An 11,546-nucleotide genomic window follows, 5' to 3' on the forward strand; every position below is an offset into this window, starting at 1 on the left:
TATTCTGAAATCTAGGAATAGGTTCCCAAACCTCAACTCTTGCTTTCTACATACTCATAAGCCCAACACCATGTGAAAGGCACAAAAACTTGGGGCTTGCATCCTCTGAAGTCATGGCCCAAGCTGTACCTTGACTCCTCTTAGCCATGGCTGGAGCTGTAGTCAGTGGGAAATAAGGTGCCATTTCCCAAGGTTGCACAGGGCAGCAGTGCCCTGGGCCTGACCTACAAAACCATTTAACCCTCCTAGGCCTCCAGACTGGTGATGGGAGGGGCCTCCATGAAGATGTCTAAAATGTTCTGTAGATATTTTCCCCACTGTCTTGGCTATCAACATTTGGATCCTCTTTACATATGCAAATTTCTAGAGCAGGCTTGATTTTATCCTCAGAAAATGAGTTTGTTTTTTTCTACCACTTTTATGCTCTGCTTCTCTTTTAAATATAAGTTCCAGGTTCAGATAATCTCTTTGTTCACGCATATGAGTAAACACTTTTAGAAACAGCCAGGTCACATCTTGAATGCTTTGCTGCTTAGACATTTCTTCCACCAGATACCCTAAATCATCTCTCTCAAGTTGAAAGTTCCACAGATCTCTAGAGCAGGGACAAAATGTCACCAGTCTCTTAGCTAAAGCATGGCAAGAGTGACCTTTACTCCAGTTCCCCATAAGTTCCTCATCTCCATCTGAGACAATCCTGAACTTCATTGTCCATATCACTAAGATCATTTTGGTCAAAACCATTCAACAGTCTCTAGGAAGTTCCAATCTTTCCCACATCTTCTGTCTTCTTCTGAGCACTCCTAACTGTTTCAGCCTCTGCTCGTTACTCAGTTCCAAAGTTGCCTCCACATTTTCACGTATCCTTACAGCAATGCCCCACTCCGGGTACCAATATTCTCTATTAGTCTGCCTCAGAAAACTTAAACTCATGGTGGAAGGGGGAAGCAAGTCATGTCTTCTCATTACAACAGAGGAGAGAAAAGTGTGCAATGGGAAGGGATACACACTTCTAAACCATCAGATCTGGTGAGAACTCACTCTCCATCATGAGAAAAGCAAATGGGAAATCCACCCCCATGATTCAATCGCCTCCCACCAGGCCCCTTCTCCAATATAACATGGAATTTCAGCAGGGACACAAATCCAAACTACATCAATCAATAAAAAGAAATGAGCTATCAGCCTATAAAAAGCAAAAAATGAAACTTAAACTCATATAGCTAAATAAAAAAAAAGCTTCAGATTGTATAATTTCAACTGTGTGATCTTGTAGAAAAGGCAAAACAATGGGCAACAAAAATCAGTAGTTTCTTGGGGCTCAGTGTGGAGAAGGCAGGCCTAGCACAAGATATTTTTGGGGCAGTGAAACTATTCTATATGATATTGTAATATTGGATCATAACATTTTGCATTTGCCAAACCCGTAGAACTTTACAACATAAAAAGTGAACTCTAATGTAAAATATGCGTTTAACAATGTATCAATATTTCTTCATCAATTGTAACAAATGTGCTATACTAATACAAGACATTAATGATAGGAGAAACTGTGTACATGTTGGTCAGGGAGATCTCCATACTTTCTATACAGTTTTCTGGTAAAACTAAAATTGCCATAAAATATAAAGACAAAAAATCATGAAACATTTTTCAAAGAAGAAGTCACTAGTGGTTATGAAACATAAAAAGATTGCAGTTCTGTTATTATCAATTATGTTATAATTGCAGTTCTGTTATCAATGAATAGGAACATGAACATCATCTTGATAATAAAGGAATTATAATTAAAAATCACCCAGATTGTCAACAATAAAAAATGTTGCTTGAAAACTGTGTTGGCAAAGTATGTAACTTTGAACCAGCAGCAATACTTCTAGAAATTTATCCTACAGATATCTATACTCCCAAAATACTGAAAACAAAGTAAGAACCAATCAAGAAGATATCAATTAAATTAATAATGTGCACGCAGGCAAATGAATATTCTGAGTTCTTAAAAAAAGGAAAAATCTTTTTACTTACTAATATGGAAGCCAATTCGCAATATATTGATATATTCACAAATATATTATATGAAAAAAGGAAGCATTACATGAAAAATGTGTGTGTAATATGCAATTATTTATGTAAAGTGGGGAATGTTTCTTAGCTCAGGTTAGATCTCTGGTGAAAACTCCCTGGATCAAATGTACTAGAAGAACTTTCTTCTACTTAACGTGTATATTCACTGTCTAACATCCCCAACAAGTAATGATCCAGCTTTTTCTGGAATTATAGTAAAGCAGCATTCACCAGCCCACAAACATTCTCTTAAATTTAAAATAATTATAGAAAATCTTTCCCTAAATGAGAGATTTATTTCCTCCCTCCCTCCCTCCCTCCTTCCCTTCCTTCCTTCCTTCCTTCCTTCCTTCTTTTTTTTTTGAGACGGAGCCCCACTCTGTCACCCAGGCTGGAGTGCAGTGGCGAAATCTCAGCTCACTGCAACCTCTGACTCCTGGGTTCAAGCAATTCTCTTGCCTCAGCCTCCTGAGCAGCTGGGATTACAGGCGCCTGCCACCACATGGGCTAATTATTTTGTATCTCTACTAGATGGGGTTTCGCCATGTTGGCCAGGCTGGTCTCAAACTCCTGACCTCGGGTGATCCGTCGACCTCAGCCTCCCAGTGTGCTGGGATTACAGTCATGAGCCACCATGCCCGGCTGGGAGATTTTATTTCTATTTATAAAAGTATGGAAAGAAATAACAAAGCAAAACTTAATAAATTTACTTTAAGAAAATATTTATTTTAATTGAAACCATAATTCATTTTAAGGACAATTGGCAAGATGCTCCCCAGAATCTCCCCAAAGCAATAATCACCAAGTCCAAGCATCAACATAACATTTTGAGATGGCGTTACTTTAGTTACGTTAGTTTCAGTATGAAAAGACCACTAAAACATTGTTTTAAAAGCTGTACTAGTTCTTTTTTCTTCAGTGAAGGTTTAGGTAAAAGTAAAAGGAAATGAAAAGTGAAATTTTAAAAAAGGGCGGTTCATTTGCCAGTTAATACACTGAAAGTTAAATGATTATATTATGATTTTTTATAGATTGTATTTTTTAGAATAGTTTCAGAATCACAGTAAAACTGAGGAGAAAGCACAGAGATTTCCTGTATCTTGCCTGCTCCCATACATGCATAGCCTTCCGCATTATCAATATCTCCCATCAGGATGGTACATTTGTTACAATTGAAACAACAGATTGACACATCTTTATCACTCAGGATCCACAGTTTACACCAGGTTTCACATTTAGCGTTGAACTTTCTATAGGTTTGGATGAATGTAAAATGATACATATCCACCACTCCACTATCATAAAAAGTAGTTTTGCTGCCTTAAAAATCCTCTGTATTCTGCCTGTTCATCCCCCCTTTCCCACTAATCCCTGGATCCCTGGAACCAATAGTCCTTTTACTACTTCCATAATTTTGTCTGTTTCAAATCATATAGTTGGAATTATACATTCTGTAGCCTTTTCAGAGTAGCTTCTTTAACTCAGTAATATGCACTTAAGTTTCCTCTAGTTGTTTGTATTGCTTGATAGGTTATTTCTTTTTAGCACTGAACAATAATTGATTGTCTCGATACACCACAGTTTATACATTTGCCTACTGAAGGACATCTTGATTGCTTCCAGGTTTGGGAAATTATAAATAAAAGTTAATAATAAAAGACATTCGTGTGCCCATTTTTGTGTAGATACAGGTTTCAAATTCTTTGTGTCAACACCTAAGTGCAATTACTTGATCATACAGTAAAAATAAGTGTAGTTGTATAAGAAACTGTCAGACTGGCTTCAAAAGTGGCTGTATCATTTTACATTTGCACCAACAATGAATGACAGTTTCTGCTGCTCCACTTCCTTATACACATCTAATGTTTCGGGTTCTAGATTTTGGTCATTCTAATAGGTATGTAGTGGCATCTCATTGTTGTTTAAATTTGCATTTCCTTGATGACATAAGATGTGAAGCATCTTCTTATATGCTTATTTGCCACCTCTATATTTTTGGGGGGAGGTATGTGTTAAAGTCTTTGGCCTACTTGTTAACTGTTTAATTGTTGAATTTCGAGAGTTCCTAATATTTTTGAAAACAGTTATTGAATATGCCTTTTGAAAATATTTTCTCTCAGTCTGTGGCCTCTGATTCTCATCTTATCCTTTTGACAGTGTCTCTTACTTTCTCAGAGCAGAATTGTTTTTTGGTTTGTTTTTGTTTTTGGAAATGCATCTTGCTCTGTTGCCCAAACAGGAGTGCAGTGGCACCTTCTTAGCTCACTGTAGCCTTGAACTCCTGGGTTCAGGCGATCCTCTCACCTTAGCCTCCTATTGACGTAATCTTGTGATTATTTTTCTTAGTTAGTCTATTAATATAATGAATTATATAAATGATTTATGAATGTTCAACTAGTCTTGCAAACTTGAGATATATGCCTGGATAACTGTTCTTTTCAGAAGTTTTAAATTTTAATGAAGTCCTCCTTATCAATAAGTTCTTTCATGGATTGTGCTTTTGCTGTTGCATCTGAAAAGCCATAGCCAAATCCTAGGCTGCTTTCTCCTGTGTTACCTCCTAGGAGTTTTATAGTCTTGCATTTTACATTTTAGTTTGTGATTCATTTTGGGTTAATTTTTGTGCAGCCTAAATTCATTATTTTACATGTGGATATCTAGTTGTTTCAGCACCATTTGTTGAAAATACTGTATTTTCTCCATTGTAATGCCTTCATTTTTTTCTAAAGATCCATCGACTGTATTTAAGTGGGTCTATTTCTTGGCTATTTATTCTTTCCACTTACCTATTTGGATTACCAAAGTCACACTGTCTTGGTTGCTGTAGCTTCATAGTAAGTCGAGGTCAGGTAGTATCAGTCCTATTATTTTGTTCTTCTACTTAAGTATTGTCTTGGCTATTTAGCATCTTTTGCCTCTTCACATAAACTTTAGAATTAGTTTGTCAATATCCAAAAAATAACTTATAGAGATTTTGATTGGGGTTGCACTGAATCTGTGTATCAAGTTGGGGCAAATTGACATCTTGACAATATTGAATCTTCCGATACTGTAAATGAACATGGAATATCACTTCATTTTTAATACTTCTTTGGTTTCTTTCATCAGAGTTTTATAGTTTTCTGCCTATACTCTTTGTATATGTTTTGCTAAATTTATACCCAATGTTTCATTTTTGGGAGTGCTAATGTAAATACTAATGTGTTTTTAATTTCAAATTCTACTTGTTTATTGCCGATTTGTAGGAAAACTTTTCACTTTGGCATATTAATCTTATATTCTACAACCTTATTATAATTGCTTATTAGTTCCAGTGGTGTTTTTGTCTATTATTTGAGATTTTCTACATATAAATGTGCAAACAAAGGTAGTTTCATTCCTTCCCTTCAATCTGTATACATATCATTCCCTTTTCACTTTTTTTTTTTAATCACATGGACTTTCTGTGTACCATGTTGAAAATCAGTGGTGAAAAGGGACATTCTTGGCTTGTTCCAACATTATCAGGAATGCTCTGAGTTCTTCACCATCAAGTAAAAAATGTGTACAATTTTTGGTGTATTTGTTTTGAATCAGGTTGATAAAATTCTCCTCTATTCCTAATTTAATGAAAGTTTTTGTTCACAAATGGATACTTGATTTTGTCAAATGCATTTTCTGCATCTATTGATGTGATCATGTGATTTTTTTTCTTCTTTAGCCTGTTAATATAATAAATTATATAATTGATTTTTGAATATTGAACCAGTCTTGTAAACCTGAAATACATTCCACTTGGCCGTGGCGCCTAATTTGTTAATGCAACATCAAATTCAATTAGCTATTTTTGAGAACTTCTGCACCTATATTTGTGAGATGTATTGCTCTGTAGTTTTCTTTTCTTGTAATGTTTGTGTGCTTTGGGTATTAGGATGATGCTGACCTCATAGGAGACAGGAACTATTCCTGCTGCTTCTATTCCTCTGTAGGAAATTGTAATGAATTGGTATAAATTCTTACTTAAGTGTTTTATAGAATTCACCCATGAACCCATCTTGGTTTGGTGTTTTCTGCTTTAGAAAGTTATTATCGATTCATTTATTTGACAGATGTAGACCTATTCAGATGATCTATTTCTTCTTGTGTGAATTTAGGTAGATTGTATCTTTCAAGGAATTGCTCCATTTCTTTCAGGTTATTAAAATTGGGGATATGGTGTTGTTTGTGATATTACCTTTGAGTCTTTTTAAGGTCAGTGGGGTCTACAGTGATGTTCCATCTTTGATTTCTGGTATTAGTAAATTGTGTCCTCCTTTCTATCTAAATTAGCCTGGCAAGGGACTCATCAATTTTACTAACTTTTTTCAGAGAAACAGTTTTTGTTTTTGTTGATTTTCTCTCTTCATGTCCCATTTTAAATTTCACTGTGCCCTACTTTTACTATTTATTATCTTCATATTACTTTGGATTCAATTTGCTCTTCTTTTTCTAGTTTGCTAAGGTAAAAGATTAAATGATTGATTTAAGATATTCTTCATTTATCTCTAAGCCTGCTTTTACTGCATCCATAATATTGGATATTATAATTTTATTTTCACTTAATTCAAACTATTTTTAAATTTCTCATGAGATTTCGTCTTGACCCACATGTTTCCTAGAAGTGTATTGCTTAATCTTCACAGATTTTGAGACTTTCCAATGATCTTCTTGCTATTGACTTCTACTTTAATTCCACTGTGGTTTAAGGATAGATATTGCATGATTTTCATTCTTTCAAATTTCTTTTATATTTATTTATTTATTTACTTATTTTTCAGACAGTCTTGCTCTGTTACCAAGGCTGGAGTACAGTGGTACGATCTCGCTCACTGCAACCTCTGCTTCCTGGGTTCAAACGATTCTCATACCTTGGCCTTCTGAGTAGCAGGGATCACAGGTGTGTGCTATCACACCTGGCTAATTTTTTTCTTTTTTTTTTTTTTTTATATTTTGTATTTTCTGTTTTAGATGGAGTTTCGCTGTTGTCGCCCAGGCTGGAGTGCGATCTCAGTTCACTGCAACCTCAACCTCCTGGGTTCAAGTGATTATCCTACCTCAGCCTCCTGAGTAGCTGGGATTACAGGCACATGCCCCCACACCCAGCTAATTTTTGCATTTTTAGTAGAGATGGAGTTTCACCATGTTGGCCAGGATGGTCTCAATCTCTTGACCTCGTGATCCACCCACCTCAACCTCCCAAAGTGTTGGGATTACAGGTGTGAGTCACTGCACCCAGCCTTTTTTTTTTTTTTTTTTTTTTGTAATTTTTAGAGACAGGGTTTCACCATGTTGTTCACCATGTTGATCAGTCTGGTGTCAAATTCTTGACCTCAAGTGATCTGCCTGCCTTGACCTCCCAAAGTGCTGGGATTACAGTCCTGAGTTACCACACCTGGCCTTAAATTTCTTAAGATATCTTTTATAGCCCAGAATGTAGTCTATCTTGGTGAATATTCTATATGAGCCTGGGAAGACTTTGTAGTCTGTTGCTGTTTGATGTAGTAGGTTACATCTGTTATACTGTTGATTGATAGTGTTGTTGAGTTTTCAACTATGTCTGATCAAATTTTGCCCGGTGAATCTGACCTTTTCTGATAGAGGCATGTTGAAGTCTCCAACATAATTGTGGGTTCATTTACATTAAGTATCCACTTAACATTGTCCATAGATTCTTAGAAACTGAGTTTAAGCAAAACAATATACTATGTACCATAGTAACTATTTTTTATACCAGTTATCTAAGGTGAAATTGGCTTCATTATACAATACATAATTTTACTCAAAATTATAATTTCCAAGAACCTGTAGACAACATTAAGTGAAGACTTACTGCATTTCTCTTTGCAGCTCTATCATTTTCTCCTCACATATTTAGACACTCCATTTTTACATGCTTACATGTTAAGTATTGTTCTGTTTTGTAAAAGGATAATAGGATAACTGATTCCTTTGTTATTATGTAAAGACTTTTTTATCATTCATAAATTTCCTTGCTTTGAAGTCTGCTCTGTTTGAAATTAAAATAGGTACTCCCACTTTCTTTTGATTAATGTTATCAGTGTATATCTTCCTCAGTCTAATTACTTTTAATCTGTATGTCTTCATATTTAAAGTGAGTTTCTTATAGACTACATATAGTTTGGTTCTTGGTTTTAATCCTATAACAATCTTATTACTATCTTTTGAGATGGGATCTCACTCTGCTACCCAGGCTGTAGAGCAGTGGCTTGAACATGGCTCATTGTAGCCTCAACCTCCTGGGCTCAAGAGATCCTTCTGCCTTAGCCTCCCATGTAGCTGGGAACACAGGCATGAACTAACATGCCTGGCTAATTTTTTGATTTTTTTTTTTTTTTAGAGATGAGCAACTTTGTTCCCCAGTCTGGACTCAAACTCCTGGACTCACTTGATTCTCCCATCTTGGCCCCCTAGAGTGCTGGGATTACAGGCATGAGCCACCATGCCTGGCTTATTTTGGTCTTTTAGTTGGTGTATTTATATCATTAACATTCAAAGTGATTACTGATATAAATTAAAGAATACTGACCATATTTGTTACTATTTTCTATTTGCTGTCCTTGTTCTTTGATCCTATTTTTGTATTCCACTCTTTGTCTTCCCATTTTGTTTTAATTGAGCATTTTATATAATTCCATTTTCTCTCATTTCTTAACTTATTAGTTGTACTTTTTAAATAAAAATTCCAGTGATTTTCCTAGCATTTGCAATATATGTTTAAAACTAATCCAAGTTTATATTTTAGTAACACTTTATTAGTTCACAGATTATGAGTACCCTTATAATAACACAATAACCCTAATTCTTCTTTCCTACCCATTGTATCACTGCTGTCATTTACTCCACTTATCTGTAAGCAAACATACACATATGAATAAGCATGTGTATTATATATAATTAAACACATGGTTTCTATTATTGTTTTGAACAGTTTTCTATTAAATCAATTTAGAATAAAATTGTTTTTATTTAACCTTAACTGATTTCTTCTCTAATGTTCTTCCTTCTTTATATCCAAGTTTCTGACCTATATCCTTTTCCTTCTCTCTAACAAACTTATTTTAACATTTCTTGCAAGGAGGGTATACTGGCAAAACAGTCCCTCAATTTTTGTTTGTGTGATGGTGTCTTGATTTTGACTTAACTTTTGAAAGATAATTTCACATGGTACAGAATTTTTAAGTTGGTGTTTTATTTTTCTTAACAGTTTAAATATTTCACTTCACTCTCTTCTTGCTTGTATGGTTTCTGAAGAGAAGTCTGATGTAATCTTTTCTACTCTATAAACCAGGTTTGCTTTTCCTTTGTTTCTTTCAGGATGTTTTCTTCATCTCTGATTTTCCAGACTTTGAAAATAATAAACCTATGCATAGTTTTTCTGGCATTTACCCTTCTTGGTGTTTTCTGAGCTTCCTGGATCTGAGGTTTGGTGTCTGACATTAATTCGATAAAAATTCTCCGTACTTATTATTTGAAATATTTCTTTTGTTCCTTTCATTTTCCCCTTCAAGTATTTCTATTATAAACACTTATGTAATCCTTCCAAAGTTCTTGGTTATTCTGTTTTTTTCTTTCGTTTTATTTTTCTTTGTTTTTTTTTTAATTGAGATAAACTTAGAGAATGTTTCCTCAGCAGTGCTCTGTCTAATAATATATCCATCAAGGCATTTATCATTTCTGTTACAGTTTTCTTATCCTTACTGTTTCGTTTTGGTTCTTAGAATTTTTATCTCTTTACTTACATTGCTAATCTTTCTTACATGCTGTCTACATTATCCATTAGATTGTTTAACAAATTAATAATAGTTGTTTTAAATTTCCATCCCTGATATTCCTTGATATATCTGGATCTGGTTTTAAGTCTTATTCTTTCCAGACTATGTTTATTGCCTTTTAGTATGTAACTTGCAAATTTTTCTTGACAGCCGCACAAAATGTATTGGGTAAAAGGAATTGCTGTATATAAGCCTTTATTAATGGGGTGTAAGGTGCTGAAGAAAAAGTAACATTCTATAGTTCTTTGATAATGTCTCAATCTTTTAGTGAGCCTGTATCTCTGGACTGTGAACTTCAAACATGCTTCTCAGTTTCTGTCTCCCACTCCTGAGGTAGAATGAGATGGCTTGAGAGGGCTGGAGTTACATATTTTCCTCCCTCCCAAAGGAAGGCTAGAGACAGCTGGGGTTTAGTTTCTGGAGCTTCATTTTTTTTTAAATAATAGTAAAATATTTTATGCCCCAATGAAAAGAATAAATAGAATTTTTCTCTGAATATTTGTATGTGTAACTTGTTTTTCTTTCTTTTAAGGTATGCATACAGGAGAGAAAAAAATGTAAGATGTTTTACACATTTAAAATAATAATCTACTCTCCTTTTTCTCTTTTCACAGAAGGGTCTACTTGGGCTTATCTACGGCTTTAAGATTCTCAGCTCTTGTTTTATATATCGTATTCATTTTCGTTATGAAGAAAAAATTTCAAGGAAAGGATACCAAGGCATCGGACAATGAAAGAAAAGTAATGGATGAAGCAAACTTAGAATTCTTAAATAACGGTGAACATTTTGTACCTTCTGCTGGAGCAGACAGTAAAACATGTAATTTGGACATGCAAGACAATGCTGCTGCCAACTAACATTGTATTGATTCATTAAGATGTTATTTTTGAGGTGTTCCTGGTCTTTTCACTGACAATTCCAACATTCTTTACTTGCAGTGGACCAATGGAAAAGCCTATGAATTTAAATAAACTATAAAAAATGGGAGTTCCCATGGTTAGGATATAGCTATGCCTTTATGGTTAAGCTTAGAATATATGATCCGTAAAAATTTAAAGTGAGAGGCATGGTTAGTATGTAATACAATAAAAAGTAATTGTTTTGTAGTTGTAACTGCTAATAAAACCAGTGACTAGAATATAAGGGAGGTAAAAGGGAAAGATAGAATAATAGCCTAAATAAAGAGAAAAGCCTGATGCCTAAAAAAAAAAAAAAGAAAGAAAGAAACACTTCACATGTATTACTTTGGCCAAAATCTAGCCTGGATTTATGCTATAATGATATATATTTTTCATGTTAAGTTGTATATTTTTCAGAAATTACAAATATTATTAATTTAAAATTTGAATTTGTGTTTGACTAACAACCTCGATGGATCTTCTTCCAACCTCCCCTTAAAATCCTGCAGGAGAATTGTGAGACAATATATTATAATACGTGTTAAGTTTCTACTGGACCCATGGAAGTAGATAAGAAAAACTGACTTTAACTTGAGAAAGCAAAACCTATTGATAAGATGTGTCTTCATGGCATCTGTCTGTTCTCTGGCAGAAGCAAAATATGTGTTACTCTCTTGCATACTTGTTTGTTTATTTGTTGTGAATAAAAAGATATCTTCCACATCTCCAAAGCTGGACAAGAAATAGAGAAAATGAGATCAAATATTTAAA

At 34.5% G+C, this 11,546-nt stretch overlaps 1 protein-coding gene across 1 annotated transcript in view; it reads left to right on the top strand.

Moving 5' to 3' along the window:
* SLCO1B3 (solute carrier organic anion transporter family, member 1B3) overlaps positions 1-11,289 on the top strand; it is a 138,143-nt gene extending 126,854 nt beyond the window's left edge. Inside the window, exon 16 of the mRNA XM_011969463.1 lies at positions 10,490-11,289. Within this exon, the coding sequence (XP_011824853.1) occupies positions 10,490-10,733 (244 nt within the window). The 3' untranslated portion in view covers positions 10,734-11,289. The remainder of the gene's footprint in view (positions 1-10,489) is intronic.
* Positions 11,290-11,546: the final 257 nt, after the last annotated feature.

This window comes from Mandrillus leucophaeus, unplaced genomic scaffold (genome assembly GCF_000951045.1).
Source record: "Mandrillus leucophaeus isolate KB7577 unplaced genomic scaffold, Mleu.le_1.0 Scaffold892, whole genome shotgun sequence".
NCBI classification, from domain to species: Eukaryota; Metazoa; Chordata; class Mammalia; order Primates; family Cercopithecidae; genus Mandrillus; species Mandrillus leucophaeus.